General features: G+C 41.2%; 1 protein-coding gene across 1 annotated transcript in view; it reads left to right on the top strand.

The window, feature by feature from the left end:
- The first annotated feature begins 364 nt into the window (after positions 1-364).
- Positions 365-16,628, top strand: part of DKK2 (dickkopf WNT signaling pathway inhibitor 2) — a 126,545-nt gene continuing 110,281 nt past the window's right edge. The window contains exon 1 of the mRNA XM_030192518.1: positions 365-1,242. Coding sequence (XP_030048378.1) covers positions 1,027-1,242 — 216 coding nt within the window. The 5' untranslated portion in view covers positions 365-1,026. The remainder of the gene's footprint in view (positions 1,243-16,628) is intronic.

The following is a 16,628-nucleotide window of genomic DNA, read 5'->3' as shown; positions in this document are numbered from 1 at the left end:
CACATACAGCCCTGAATCTGGGCTAAAGAAGGAATCATCTGTCAATTCTGCAAGTACCATACTGTAGATGTTGCTGCTTCTAAATCCCTGTCCAGGTCGCCTAGTGATAACCTGAACCTGCTGGAATATTTCTTAGGGGCAGGATAGCCAGAGAGAAGCCTAGGACAGCTCCACCCCTGCCGGTGGTCGGGCTCAGCACTGGAAGGCTCTCCCCTCTCTACCTCGCTCCCAGCAACTGCACCGAGCCGTTCAGGGGATCAGTTTCACCCTTTTGTCACTCTTAAAGGGGGGGCGGGGCAAAGAACCGATTGTGGAAACCTATAAAAAGAAAGGGGCTGAGATCATAAAAGAGCAGACCTGAAAGCAGACTTGGAAGGCTGTGTGTGTGTGTATTTGTGACTGTGGTTTATTGTAGTGTGAGTCAGTGCCAGACTCTCCCGGTGTGCCTTTTGGTGCTAATCTGACATCCCTGACCAGCATCAACCACACTGTCACCTGGATTAGAGTGTGAAACTGCTGGGACAGGCAGAAACTAATCCCTCAAAGAGACAGAGGTGTTTGCAATCTCCAGCCTAACCGTCTGTCTTGAGCTTCTTCCAGGATCTGTGCCGTAACCACCACAGGAACATGGACTAAATCTTCTTTCTGAAGCTTTGAGAAATTTGCTGCCTGATTGCAGTTGCTCTAACTGTCTTGAGTTTAACGGTTTATTACTTCCAGCCACTGAAGATCTTCCTACCCTGCAGAAGCATCCCTCGTTTATTTATTACCCCTCCCCCGTTTTAAACTTTATTCTTATTATACTAGATACATATATATATGTATACATTTTGGAAATGCTCTGGCTTTCTGCTCATTGTGCTTCCTGAGCTCTTCCAGTATAACAAAAGTAGCCTCCAGAAATTAAAAGTGAATTGAAACAATTGCTCTGTTTCTGAGGAAACGTTTTTTTTTTCCTCTCCAGTTTTTTTTTTCTTTTCTTTTCTTTGCATTTCTTGGTTTTCATCTTTCTTGGGCAGGTGAGCCATGTTGTGGCTGATGTGGCAACGAGGATCCTCTTGCTGTCTGCTGCTCTTACTAGCTGCGGTGCTGATGGGGGAAAGCTCCCAGCACCGCAGCTCCAAAGCCAAGGTCAACTCCATCAAGTCTCTTCTGCTGGGACAAGCCCCGAACCACGCAGTCAACAGATCGGCCACGGTCCAGCAAGGAGCCACTCACAAGAAGGGCAAACACCACGGCCAGGTAGGAATGTCTCTCTTCACCACACTAATCAAGCTAGTAATGTAATTAATGTACGTGATCCGGATGTCCCCGGGAATATTTATTTATTTATTTATCACGTTTGTATCCCACCTTTTCCCACTGATTGCAGGCTCAAAGTGGCTTACAATAATATTGTAGTAAGTTACAATGCAAGAAGAACAATTTTTTTTACAAGTTGAGCATAATAGAAATAATAGTTGAACAGCGATGGGTATTGAAGTAGGATATAATTAACAATTAATCAGTAATAAATATGAAGATAAGGTGTAATTAAAGTCCATTGGTTCATATAATAGTAAGGGATAATTCTGATTATGTTGAATCTACTACTACTACTACTACTATTTAACATTTCTAGAGCGCTACAAAGTGTACGCAGCGCTGTACAAACACAGAAGAAAGACAGTCCCTGCTCAAAGAGCTTACAATCTAATAGACAAAAAGTAAAGCATTTAAATTTAAAATCTGGGGAATAAGCCTTCTTAAACAATACTGTTCTAAGTGATTTCCTAAAGTTTAGGTAGTTCTGGGTAGTTTTTGCTAATTTGGGTAAGGCGTTCCACAGTTGAGTGCCAGTGTAAGTGAAGTTTGAGGCGTAAATTGATTTATACTTTAAACCATTACAATCTGGGTAATGTAAGTTCAGATATGATCGCGAGGAACTGGTTCTGTTTCTGGGTGGTAAATATCCTTTTTGATAGCTCTCATTTCCCTGCACTTCAAAAATATTCTCGCTCACATTTTCTTTTCTAGTCCTAAGCATTAGCTGAGGAGAAAAAAAATAAAAAAGCTATTGTTGAACTATTTATATTTTCAGATATCTTCATTACAGATCATTTAAAATCTCTATGGCTTGTATGTTTTTGTGGATGCTGTCTCTGTTCTTTTTCGTGGAAGAATTGTTGCATAAAATGAAAACACACAAGTAAAAATTAAAACGCTCACGAGCTGGGTTTTGAATCTTTGGTTCATCACTGGCTGGTGTGTATATCTGTATGTGTTACATCTGAGAAAGCCTGGAAGAGCATCTGGCAAGCAGGTCCTACCCTGTGCCCAGCAACCGCTGGGGTATGATCTGCATTAAACCACTTTCCCTTGAACACTAAACTTCTGACTGCTTTGCTGCTCTCACAGGTAGAGTCTAGTTTAAACTCATGGAAGCAATTGCCTCTATTCAGTGGAAATCCAGCAGGTTTCCTTACAGAAGTTAGTAGCGGCTGGTTGCGAGTTTTGACAGCTTTCAACTGTTGCCTTTCATTAGCCCAGGACCGATGGACAAATGGCTACTGAAGGGCTTGGCAAGCTTTTCTTACAAACAAAAATAAAAGACTAAAGTAAGGGTATCAGTCAAGCACTAACTGACAAATGGCTCATTTGCAGGGGTTCCCAGGGCCAACAGGTATAGGATAGACCACACCTTTCCAAATCCAGCTGTCCTCCGTCTGCTAGATCAGAAGTTTTTACTTTCGGCTGTGAGTTAAACAGAACCGTATGTGTCAGAGGCAGCAACCACCAAGAGCTGTTATCTAGAAACATAAGGTTGGGGGTGGGGTATAAGAATTATTGTTAAATGTGCTAGGACTGAGCAGTATTTTCTTGTATTAAAGAGATCTGAGACCTGATTTACCAAGGATTTTATCCTAATCTGAGGGGATGGGGTACGATTATAATTTTGCACAGTGCCAGTGAGGAGGACAACCTCACTTCGCACTTTGGTAGGTTTTTAAGATTTATAAATTGATCTCCTTGTCTTATCTCACTCTCCCTATTTTTCTTCACTTTGTGGTCTAAGAAAGAGAAAGATTGTATATAATCCATATATCTAGTTGGGATTGTTTTCTTCTTATATTGTATTAATGTGCAATCATCTCTGTATTACTGTTTGCAAGTGACCCTTGTGAAATGAAAAATTATAAATAAATGATTAAAAAAAAGATTTATAAATGGGCAAAAGCTTACAGTCACAAGAGAGTTTGGAATTAATTGGATTGCTTTTGCATTGCCATGCCTTGGGGAATGACACATATCACAGTCAGAGCCCACACTACTGCGACAATTAAATCATCTCCAAGAAATGCCCCCCTCTCCCGTGCAAAAACAAACAACAAATCGGAAATATTTGTCTCTCCAAGGGTATAAAACCAAAAATAGCAAAATGAACATTCCTCAGGAGAAAAAGATTCGGATTGGGGCTTACCTCTTTCTGTCCCTGTTTTCAGTCTTAGTCCAGCAGGATACAGGCTAATACAGCACTTCTTAAAGCCAGTCTTGAAGTACTCCTTAGCCACTATGGGAAACAGGCGTGTGATAGATTTGCATACAGTGGTAGGCAGTGTTTGCAAATCTATAAATTTCATCTATCCCATGCATACTCATTGTGGATATCCTGAAAACCAGAATGGCTAGGGAGCACTTCAAGCCTGGCTTCAGAAGTATTGGGGTAAGAGTGCATGAGTTCAGCCAGTCCAGCATCCCTGTACTACACACACAGATGAATTCTCTGGCCACAACTTGTTGCATTTATGTGTATGTACTTTCAGTCCTTAAGGGACACAAACAGGTTGGGTTTCAGGATATCCCTAATAAATATGCACCCAAACACTTTTGTTGGTTCCATATTTAATATTAATAACCTAATCTAAATATTCAATATTTAATTTGTAACATTATAGTGCTCAGTACATCCCCATATTATCACCACTGTGAAATAATGGTTCTGATGTAAAATATATATGTATAATCACATCTCAAATTGATGTGCTATTGATGTAAACTGTCCTGATGTCCTTTCCCTGACAGTAACTTCACCAAACAATTTCATCCTTGTGACATCAATTCTCAAAATAACACACCTCTTGAACCCAAGGAGTTACATATTGTAACGTTCACAACAGATACGTTTTGTAGTGCTATTGGTGCGATGATTTTCACCTGAAACCATAATTTCCCAGTGGTGGATTTACCGAGCACCATTACAAATTAAATATTGAATAATTAGATTCAGTTATGAATATTAAATATAGAATAAGTGAAAGTGTTTGGATATTAAACTTGTACTTGATGATATATAAGATTTGATTAGCCCAAGTATAATGAATATGCGTGAGGTAGATTTGCATATTCATTAGGGGTATCCTGAAAATTGGACGTATTTGATGTCCTCAGAGCATGTCTGAATATTACTTGTGAAAGGGCATTTTACCTTAGGACTCAAAGAAATATTAATGGCAGACAGAAACATCTCAGATACCTTATTTTCTAAATCTGCTGGCCTGAAAGGGAAGGTGTTCTATTGTTGTAGGGAAGTAGTGGCAGTTTTTGTGTGGTGAGCCTGTGCTGTCCATTGTGGTTAGTGATTTGCATCCAGGATTTAAGATGATAATGATTTTGCTAAAGTAGATCCAAACTGTAATTAGCTACCTGGTTTTCTGAGTAACTCATACTCTAATTTTAAATATTGGACTTCTAAAGCTGAGTTCTTGGGGTTATAATTATTCATTTCAGCATTGTCTTCAAAGAGTACTCTTCTACTGTACCATAGCAATAGAGAATATGAGTTTATTATACCAGTTTTTGGAGCTGGAACAAATGAAAACGTTTGACAAAACAGAACCGAGAAATTCCATGACTCCCATTAGCTTGATGAGATTGGAAATAGAAGAAATGCAGAGCAAATGACACATGATCTGTCTCATTACTCGGTTTATTTGGCTGCACAAACAGCTCATTGAAAAGTGATGACTCTTTTTTAACCTTAATTACTTGATGTTTTTGTAACTGAATAGTTAACCTCACCTGGTTTGAGCTTGTGATTTTATTCTTTTCACTCTGGCATTTTGAGGTGCATATATATTTATAGAATAATGTAAACATTTGGTCTTCTTACTCTCTATATTTATATAATTAATGCAAACTCAAGTCTGTGATATAAATCAGACCTTGTGTCACTTGTGCTGCTCTTGCTGGATTTAGCGGTAGGCTCTCGTACTCAGGAATTACATAACAACACAACTACCCGGTAAGCCTCATTCTTTCCACAGATTTCGACACAACACATGGGAGTTGCTTTATATTTAAAAATTATATTCCATTTTACTGAGCTAAAGTGGAGATTTTAAAGCCATTACCGAGTTAGAAGGAGGTGAGTGAGTCAGTGTAAGAATGGTTTTTGCATTGGCTAACATTAATCAATATGAATGAACCACTTGGGTAGCCTTTTCTAGCTGAGATAGCGGTTAATCAATTTGAGAATAAATAAAAATAAATGTCTTAACTTCATAAAATAATTAATGGGGCAAATATCTTATCTTAGTTCTCAGAACAATTCATGAAACTGCTGAACATGGTGTGTACCCACCAAACAAAACATTCAGACAGCCAATTAACACGAATAAAATGATTTTTAATCACTTTAGAAGGAGGAGTGACCTAGTGGTTGGGGTGGTGGACTTTGGTCCTGAGGAACAGAGTTTGATTCCCACTTCAGGCACAGGCAGCTCCTTGTGACTCTGGGCAAGTCACTTAACCCTCCATTGCCCCATGTAAGCCGCATTGAGCCTGCCATGAGTGGGAAAGCGCAGGGTACAAATGTAACAAAAAAAAAAAAATTGGTTGTCAGCAACCTGAAGGGCAGGGTAGCCATCTATAATTCTGTAATAATCTGGAACAAGTTCTTTAAAAAGAATATGTATAATTTTCCACTGATGTCACTTCACTGAATTTTGTCCAAAGTAGTCACATGTGACAAAATTCAGTCCTTTTATGAAGATTCGGCAAAAGGGGGCTTGCGCTGGCATCGGCGCATGTTTCTGACGTGTGCCGAGGCCTCCTTTTACTGCAGCGGGTAAAAAGTAAGTCTTTCTTTGTTAATTTCTTTTATTTATTTGTTACATTTGTATCTCACATTTTCCCACCTATTTGTAGGCTCAATGTGGCTTACATTGTACCGTAAAGTTGTTTGCCAACTCCGGTAGGGAAACAAATACAGTGAAGTTATAGTCGAATAAGGTTCATATGTTACACTTTATCTCTAGGATTCTATATATTGTGCCTTTATTTCCGTGCAGAAATCGAAGCATATTCAATAATAATGCACATAATTAATTAACAAGCTAATCAGTGCTGATAATTGGATGTTAACAAGCAATTATCAGCACTAATTGGCATTAGTTACAATTTATGAGCACTACTTGCTAAGCGTATTCTGTAATGCGGTGTGTGTAAATTCTAAGTCACATACCTGCTTATTTTCAAAGGAGATGGCCGGCCATCTTCCGACACAAATCGGGAGATGGTCGGCCATCTCCTAAACCCGGCCAAATCGGTATAATCGAAAGCCGATTTTGGCCGGGTTCAACTGCTTTCCATTGCGGAGCCGGCCAAACTTCAAGGAGGCGTTTCGGCAGGGTACAGAAGTTGGGGAGGGGGCGTGGTTACGAGATGGCCGGCTTCGCCTGATAATGGAAAAAACAAAGCCGGCCCTGACGAGCATTTTGCCGGCTTCACTTGGTCCCTTTTTTTTTCAGGACCAAGCTTCAAAAAGGTGCCCCAACTGACCAGATGACCACCGAAGGGAATTGGGGATCACCTCCCCTTACTCCCCCAGTGGTCACCAACGCCCTCCCACCCCCCCCCCAAAAAAAACAGTTATTTTTTTGCCAGCCTCTATGCCAGCCTCAAATGTCATATTCAGCTCCTTGACAGCAGTATGCAGGTCCCTGGAGCAGTTTTTAGTGGGTACTGCAGTGCACTTCAGGCAGGTGGACCCAGGCCCATCCCCCCCTACCTGTTAGGGCTATGATAGTGGTGTAGAGTTGTGGGGAGTGGGTTTTGGGGGGCTCAGCAGCCAAGGTAAGGGAGCTATGCACCTGGGATCAATTTTTGAAGTCCACTGCAGTGCCCCCTAGGTTGCCCGGTTGGTGTCCTGGCATGTCAGGGGGACCAGTGCACTACAAATACTGGCTCCTCCCACGACCAAATGCCTTGGATTTGGCCGGGTTTGAGATCGCCAGCATTAGTTTCCATTATCGCCGGAAACCAATGCCGGCCTTCTCTAAAGCCGGCCCAAATGCTGAGATTTGGCCGGCTCCGACCGTATTATCGAAACAAAAGATAGCCGGCTATCTTATTTCGATAATACGGTTGGGACGCCGCTTTACAGGGCCGGTCATATAGATGGCCGGCATCATTCGATTATGCCCCTCATAGTTGAAAAGTGGGCGTGGTTATTGGTGTGGAATGGGCGGGTCATGGACATTTAAAAAATCTATGTGCATTGCTATAGAATATACCCGCTTCACGTCTAATTTAGGCATCAGGATTTACACCAGGTTTTAGTTGGCGTAATTGACCATGACTAAATTTAATCACATGGAGCACTACTCGGCGTATTCTACAAAATATATGGAAATCGAAGCACAATATATTGAATCTAGACCTATGAGTGAACTTTTCAATTTGTTTTGATATTCTAGCTATACTAAATTTTCAGGACAAAATCAGTAAGGACATAGAGACTCTGTCAAGGGTGGTTTATTTCATATCAAAACATATGTACAAACCAGAGCCACATACAGTTACATGTTCCAGAAAGTAGGCGCCTTAAGTTGTGGAGGGAATGCTTTGTATCCAAGGGAATGATACCTGCTCTTTTCCAGTCTTGTGGCACCAATCCCATCTCCTGACACTGACTGAACAGTAAACTTGCTAAACTCCCTTCAGGTCCCTTAATATTATGGCACATATCCTATCCAGACCCCTAACTTTGCATCTAGTTTTGATGCTTTCATGCATACTTGTTTTTGAAAAGGACATGGCATTTCCCCCACTTATCATCTACCCTTGCCAATTACTGGGTGTTTCCTTTCAATCTGTTCTTCGGTGAACCTTGAACACAAATATTTGGTCAGCATTTCTGCTTTTTCTTTGCCAGAATCCACACATTCCTCCTTTTTTTCTTTGTCTCATAATCCCATATCTGTACTTCGTCCTTTCACTGAAATACCAGGAAAAACTCATCCAATATACTACTCAGGAACCTTCATGCACTACCATAATTTATTCTTCTTTACCATATATGTATGCACATGTTGTATATATGTACCATGATCTGTTCCATATATGTTATGTTCCATGTTTGCTACCATGTACTGTATGTATGCACCTTAACGCAATACCATTTGTAATTCTGTTACCCGGAAATGGCAACTGCCATTACGGCAAATGTAAGCCACATTGAGCCTGCAAATTGGTGGGAAAATGTGGGATACAAATGCTACAAATAAATAAATAAATCAATAAAAATAAACATCTTGCTTTACCCTTATAGTTAATCTTTTCCCTCTGATGTTGTTTCTGTCCCTGACTCCCATTCCTGCTTCACACAGTTTATCTAGATTGTCTTTCCCTTTTCTTCCATTACTGAGATCCTTTATATATTTTGAATTCAAATCCAAAACTTTCAGTTGTCTCCTTTGTAAACCAGATTGGTCTTATATTTACTTTCATAATATAAAGGTTTGCTGCCCTTGTTACAGTGCATTTTACTTTTCACCCTCCATTTTCATAAGAGCTGATACTCTTGATGTTTTTTTTTTTCCATATCCTGCTTTGTATCTTAACTCAGATTAAACCATGCTGTCTGCTGCTCACTGTGACTGGCTACCTGGGCCCATGGATTTTATATATGGTGCCTACATTTATGTAGGAAAAAGGAAGAACTGAAAGAAATCCCATGTAGAACGTAGTTAGGAAGTTGTAGAAGGCTCGAGTTAGACCAGGAACACGGGATGATGATCATCAATGATAAAAACACTTTATTGCAGATACATGCAAGAGCATGCAAGAATATACATGTTCTTGCATGTATCAGCAATAAAGTGTTTTTATAATTGATGATCATCCCGTGTGCCTGATCTTTCTCAAGCCTTCTCCAACTTCCCACTTTTGCCTGCTGCTTACATTTGTGTGGCAAAATCTGGTCATGTTACTGAGATCAGTGCACACGTTAACATCAATAGGTGGGTGCTAACAACTAATTTATGGTGTTAATTGGCACCTACTAAAATTTGCACACACGTTGGCCTTGCACTATTCTATAAGGCATAGCACCGATCTCTAATAGTGTGTAACTCAAAAGCTCAAAAGGGGGCATGGCCATGGGTATGTCAGGGGTGTTCCAAAACGTTACACAAATTGATACAGAATACTGTCTCAGTGTGCCTAACTCGGGCGCCAGCATTTACTTCACATTTCAGCAGGCATAAGTCTGGCACCAAAAGATTGGCACGCATTCTTTATAGAATCATGCTTAGCAATGATTTTTTCTGGGCTGAATTTTGAACACCGTTTATAGAATTTCCTCTCATAAGTATTGTATGTATTTGTAAATATCAAGTACTTAACCCCTCACTTGTGGGTTGTTTAGCTTGAGGGACTCTTGAAGGGATTCAAAGATCTAACTGCTTCTGACTGATTCTGCATGTGACATGCTCCAATTTACATCCAGCAAACTGAAATCTCTCACCAGCAACAGCTTCCCTTTCATTGCAGCCTTATCTGGGTTATTGATTAGACCTCTGTCCAGCCCTTCTAGCTTTCCCAGAGGTCTGTAGGTCATTTCAGTGTAGACAGAAGTACCACATTCTTTTTATATGATAACCCATGGTGATTCTTCCTTGCATTTTAATAACTTTTAAAATATTTTTTAATATAAAATGTGACATCTTTCTCTTTCTACCTACTGTATACTGCACAGATTATAGCTTGGTATAGTTATATCTAAGCCATAAGACTCACTGAATAGTGACAGCAATGATACCTAAATCTGCCTCTGACATAAGGACTTGAATAACCTAGACAATAAGCTTTAATGCTCGTAGCCTTCCAGATTTTTCTTTTTGTCTCCTCTTCCCTCCATATATCTTCATGTTATTCCTGTGGGATCTGATATTCAGCTGGAGGTGCACAGTGTTATGCTGACTGCTACTGGCATTATGCCTGGAATTTCAATGCCGGGCCCTGTCCAAAGCTTCAGCATTGAACTTCCTAGTTTGTGTTGCCGGCTAACACATAGCTGGTTAAGTGTGGTATGCAGCACTTAACCGGCCATGGGGCACTGAATAAAGATTGGATTGACTTTTATGTGGTCTTACTTAAACTTGGCTGGTTATGGGCTGAAAATTGGCAATTAACCAGCCAAGAGTGCTTCTGGAATGCCTCCAAAATAGCCACTTTTGACACAGGCGCTAAATGGACATTTTCAGCAGCGCTGGTTAGCTCAGAACAGGCAATTTTGCCAGCCAGGAACTGTTTCCGGCCGGTTAAATCATTTTGAATACTGACCCGGCTGATTACAGGTGCCTCTATGAGAACAAGAGTATGGGGGCCGATATTGAGGCCATGGTTGGGAGCTCGGCTAACTTTTGCGGTTGGCGGCGAACTTGGAAATTCAATGTCGGGGCGTATCCCATGACCAGCATTGAATTTCTATTTTGAGGGGGGGGGGGGGGGTGCTGCTAAGACATAGCTGGTTAAGTTGATATTCATCAGCTGACCAGCTGAGTTACAGGAACCAAAGGTAGACCTGCTATTTATCTGGCCGCTAAACTTAATGAATTTATATTGCACTAACCAACTATGTCGCGCAACATAGCCAGTGATCGAGCTGACCACTAAGCGGTAATATTCAGCAGAGATAGCTGCATATCTTGTACTGAATATTTGTGTTTAGCTGGCTTTAGGCTATTTAACTGGCCAGGAGACATTCCTGGCCGGTTAAATAGCTTTAAATATTAGCCGGTGTGGTGTCTTTTTTTGCTAATTTACTACTACTATTTATCATTTCTATAGTGCTACTAGATGTACGTAGTGCTGTACACTTGAACTTGAAGAGACAGTCCCTGCTCTACAGAGCTTACAATCTGATCAGGACAGACAAACAGGACAAATAAGGGATAAGGGAATTACTAAGACAGGAATGATAAAAACAAAAATTTTATTTTAGTTACATTTGTACCCCGCGCTTTCCCACTCATGGCAGGCTCAATGCAGCGGGCAATGGAGGGTTAAGTGACTTGCCCAGAGTCACAAGGAGCTGCCTGTGCCAGGAATTAAACTCAGTCCCTCAGGACCAAAGTCCACCACCCTAACCACTAGGCCACTCCTCCACTCAACAGGGAACTGAACAAGTGAATAGGGGTTAGGAGATAAAAGTTGTTCTGGGGGGGGGGGGGGGGGGGGGGTGTCAGCCTGAATCAATCAGCTTCCATCTGACAGGAAGGAAGAGGCACTTCCATGTCAAAACAGAAAATCATGCTGGTTGGCACAGCTGGTAAAAAAAAAAATGTTTGCAGAGTTAACTGCCCTGGACAGCAAAGTAATGCAAAAGAACCAGAGACTGCAAATAAGCTATTTAAAATGCCACTTCATCAAGTGCTGTTTTAGCAAAGGGTAGGTCCTCTGGGGACATTGCCCCGGGCACTGTATTTCCTGGGGTAGGAATCTTGGTCTTTTGGGAGAAGAGGGCACTTTGCCATTGTTTTGCATGGCTCTGGACTCTGTGACACCTGGTTCTGGTGCTGTATTGGATTATAGATTAACTACATTGTTTTTCTCTTGTTTGTTGTAAATTGGACTGCCTGCAGTCTGACAGCTAGCTGAGTGCTAGGATATGCAAATAGGATGATGTAATAAAAGAAACACATGTTGTCAATTTAGTGCCATATGAGAAAACTGCTGCTTATTAAGAAAGGACTAGTATTAATCCCAGTCTTTGACTGTGAACAATATAATCCCCTGTCAATCATTATCTTCTCCCTTCAGTGCAGTATTTTTCTGCTTTAGGTCTCAATGGCCTATTCTGATATCGGAATGTACACTGTACATTTTTGTATCTGATTGTTGGCAATTTATAGTGAAAGAGCACTAAGCTTCTGTTTAGAATACAAGTAAGTATTTGTTTACATTCTTTATGTTGAAGATTAGCGGGACATTACTCTCACATTTTTTTCTAGTAGTGTGTTCTACCTACTCCACAGGCCACACACTGAACATGAAACAAGACAGTTTTGTGAATTATAGTCAAATGTCAATTTTTTCTTATTTTAATGCCTGAGTGCCAGCATTCATATGTAGGTTTTTTTTTTAAAACATAAATTATGTATAGTAATAGACTTGAACTAACGGATGCCCATGCTCGGGGTCTGGTGACCTTTTGAACCTTTGTTCTGTTCTTTTGTCACGACAACTATTCACTAGCATTTTTTTCAATGTGTTTCTTCAAATGAGTTCTTTCAGAGGCAGAGAAAAAATGTGCTTCGGGCTTACATGGTTCTTATTTACTGTTCCATAAGCTTTTATTCCCAGCCTTTCAGGATGTTTTAGCCCTACTTTCATAGCCATCATTTTCCCTTTAAGGCCAGCCATCATGACAGTAGTCCTCAACCAGGGGTCATGCAACCACATTCCCTTCTGAACATGCAAACATGAACCCAGAATTAGGGTGGGGGAAAATGCCGCCATATGAGTTGGTATGTGTATTTGCTCAGTCTCTCAAATTCACTGCTAATGCTCACCGAAGTATCTGAGCTTGAGATGATGTAATATCGTCAAGGTGGATTTTGAAGCTACTTTTAATCAGGCCTGTGGCACAGCATTACCTTGGACTCTGACAGTATTTCGTAGTACTTACAGATCTTCTTTTTCTCCACTTCCAGGACAATTCTATGAAGGTCATGCAAATATGGGTGCTAAAATGCAGGCTGCCGAATATGAATTCTAGAACTACATCCGAGCACCCAGATTCTACTCTAATCTACTAGGTTGCTCACTAAAAGATAATAAATAATAAATAAATAATAAATCCTCCCGATATTCAAAAGCATTTAACCGGCCAGGATCAGCACTTGGCCGGTTAAATGCTCCATAACTGGCTATCCAGCAATCTCTCCTGAATATCACCGGTTAGTGGCAAGCAGATAGTTATATCGGCCGACATCACTGGCTTTCCGCTGATTTTCAACCCACTTTAGTGGCTATATTTGGCCGTGTGAATAAGTGGGATATCGTTGGCCGGTCTGAATAGCAACATAGCCGGTTATCTTCTAACAGGTCAAAAATAAGCCGGATATTCAATGCTGGTCACCGTAAATGGCCCGGAATTGAATATCCAGGTTTAGTGATGACCACGGGAGTTAGCCGGGCTAACTCCCATGGTCTGAATATCGGCCCCAATAAGTTAGTTCTCCCACCCCCTTCTAAAGCTAGATGAGTGCTTTTTACTTTACCTTAGGCTTGAAATATCTTATATAGAAACAGAGAAACATGACGGCAGGTAAAGGCCAAATAGCCCATCAAGTCTGCCCATCCTCTGTAACCCCTTGCTGTTCCTTTTCCTAAGGGATCCCATGTGCTTATCCCATGTTTTCTTAAATTCTGACACAGTCCTTGACTCCATGACCTCCACCGGGAGGCCATCCCACGCTTCCACCACCCTTTCTGTGAAATAATACTTTCTTAGATTCCTCCTTTTGTACTCTATTAAAAACTCACTTATTTCAGCAGGCTTTCTATGTTTAAGCCTGGGTCGACTCTGCAACAGGAGGTCAGAGGTGGGTTTAGTTGCTTGAATTTGTGATTATGTCTGGACTTTGTGTTTTCTGCTTTTTTGTATGGATATTTTTTGGCTATGTTTTTTGTATGATTGAAACAGTGTTTGAATGGTAAAGTTGTTACTTCTGTCCTATTTACAAATGGCATTCCTTTCTGCTTTTCTTGTTTTTAATTTTTAAATTGTAAACCAGTTTAATTTGCTTGCAACAACTCAGTATAGCAAGTTTAATAAACAATAAACGATATTTTAGAATAGAGTGTAAGCATTTGCACACAAACATTTAGGCACTATCACTTATGCTATATATAAGGCAAGCATAAATGTTAGCACATAAATGTTTTACTTGAGCATATAACTTATAGAATTCTATAATTTACTTGCCTAAGAATGAGACCCACCCATGCTCCGCCCACACCCCATCCACACCCCGCCCACATGCATACAGTCCCTTGCAATTGTGTACTATACAGGTTGCATGCTGAGCTTGTAGAATACTTCTTAGCGCTCAACTGGTACTTATGTGTGTGAATGTTACATTCACCAACGTAAGTGCTAGTCTTCTATAATCTTAGCACCAGTGTGTTTTTTCCAGTGAAAAAAGGTGCCGGTACTCAAATGCCAGGCTATCCTTCAGGGGTGGGGTGATCACTGAGTGACCCACTCCACAATATCCAGACCCCCTGCAACCACTCACAGAATCTATGACAAGGCAGAATTGGTGTGTAGAGCCTGAGCTCGTTCATTAAAACTTGGGGACCATGAGTCAATTTTAGCAGACAATGGAAAAGGTGCCGGTACTCAGTACCCCTAAGTATCCCCTCAAAAAAAGCCCTGCTTAGCATGGAAATGGCACTTACATTTAGGGACGGGGAGGATTCATCAAGGTGCAGTAAAAGTTTGCCTTGTACCGCACTTTGATTTCATAAGTACATAAGTACATAAGTAATGCCATACTGGGAAAAGACCAAGGGTCCATCGAGCCCAGCATCCTGTCCACGACAGCGGCCATTCCAGGCCAAGGGCACCTGGCAAGCTTCCCAAACGTACAAACATTCTATACATGTTATTCCTGGAATTTTGGATTTTTCCAAGTCCGTTTAGTAGCGGTTTATGGACTTGTCCTTTAGGAAACCGTCCAACCCCTTTTTAAACTCTGCTAAGCTAACCGCCTTCACCACTTTCTCCGGCAACGAATTCCAGAGTTTAATCACACGTTGGGTGAAGAAAAATTTTCTCCGATTCGTTTTAAATTTACTACACTGTAGTTTCATCGCATGCCCCCTAGTCCTAGTATTTTTGGAAAGCGTGATCAGACGCTTCACATCCACCTGTTCCACTCCACTCATTATTTTATATACCTCTATCATGTCTCCCCTCAGCAGTCTCTTCTCCAAGCTGTATAGCCCTAGCCTCCTTAGTCTTTCTTCATAGGGAAGTCGTCCCATCCCCGTCCCATTCAAGCGGGGTTCAGCAATCTGCGGGATCCTGGTACCGCAGTTGCTGAATCCTGCCTTAGAAGAATAACGCTGCTTGTGAGCCACCTCTAGGGGCAATACTACTGGGCACCATTTTGAAGGTGGCACTGGACAAGGCAGGTGCGACTGGGTATCACTTCTCTCTGAAGAGCCCCCTAGATCCCAGAAGACCCCTACTCTGGACCACCAACCTTTCAGGTGGGAGAGGGGGAGTGGGGGGGGGGGGGGTTTAAACTTGGGGGGTGCTTGGGTTGGAGGGTGTTTGAGTGAGGGGTCCAGAAGTTCAGTGGACCCTCATCTAGTGGTCTGATGCTCCCTGACAGTGAAATAACCCCAGCAAAAGCTGTGGATATTTTACTGAGGTGTTTGGGCCCTTATGCTACTTGTGATGTATCACTGCATGGGTATTTACATAGTAATGAGATGCAAAACATGCATTTGCATATTTTGCATCTTGTTACTAACTAACCTGCAGCAACTTAAATATCGCTACAGTGTTTTTAGAAAAGCGGAATTAGGTTTGTTAAGTCATGTTAAGGGCCAATTAACGTGACTTAAAGCCCTAATACCGCTTGATAAATCTCCTCCTTAGGGGCTAATATTCTAGAATTAGGGGGTTAATGCACAACTCACCCATTGATGCACTTGGTACCCAGTTCACCTCTCCTTAACCATTCATGTATCCAGTTTCGATCCACCTGTGGTTCGATGTACTCCCTTTTCATGTCTCAGTTTGATTATACCAATGGATAATCTTTAAAGAAACTTCAAAGTCTTCAGCATACCATCCTTCGTGTACTAGGCAAGGCTGCTCAGTTTGACCATATTGGGGGAGATTCTATATATGGCGCCTAAAAAATCCACGCGGAAAACATTTCCAACTAAGCGTATGCTATAAGCAGCACCTTTGTATGTGATTTACCACTGGTTACCTGTATATTATCAAATTCAATTTAAATTGTTGGTCATTACTCATAGGGCTCTATATTGGATCTCTTTAGTATGTTCCATCTACTCCTTTACGATCTCTGGATATTTTGATGTTGGCAGTCCCTTCTGTGAAGGAGACTCGCCTGATGTCCATAAACGCACCCTAAATATTAGCGCGCGCTAAAATGCTAGCGTGTCTTAGTAAAAGAGGGCCCTAATTATTTAAAGAGCTTTTTAATCTTGTTTTGCAAATTCTGTTTCTCCCTTATCTATACGTACTGGTGGATTCTCACTCATTCTTTCTGCTCCTGAGAATGCTTGTCCAAGTTTAATAATGAAGCAAATGCTTT

The sequence above is a fragment of the Microcaecilia unicolor genome, chromosome 2 (genome assembly GCF_901765095.1).
Source record: "Microcaecilia unicolor chromosome 2, aMicUni1.1, whole genome shotgun sequence".
In the NCBI taxonomy this organism is placed as follows: Eukaryota; Metazoa; Chordata; class Amphibia; order Gymnophiona; family Siphonopidae; genus Microcaecilia; species Microcaecilia unicolor.
The sequence above is the reverse complement of the archived record's forward strand: the minus strand, read 5'-3'. Positions and strand labels throughout refer to the sequence as shown.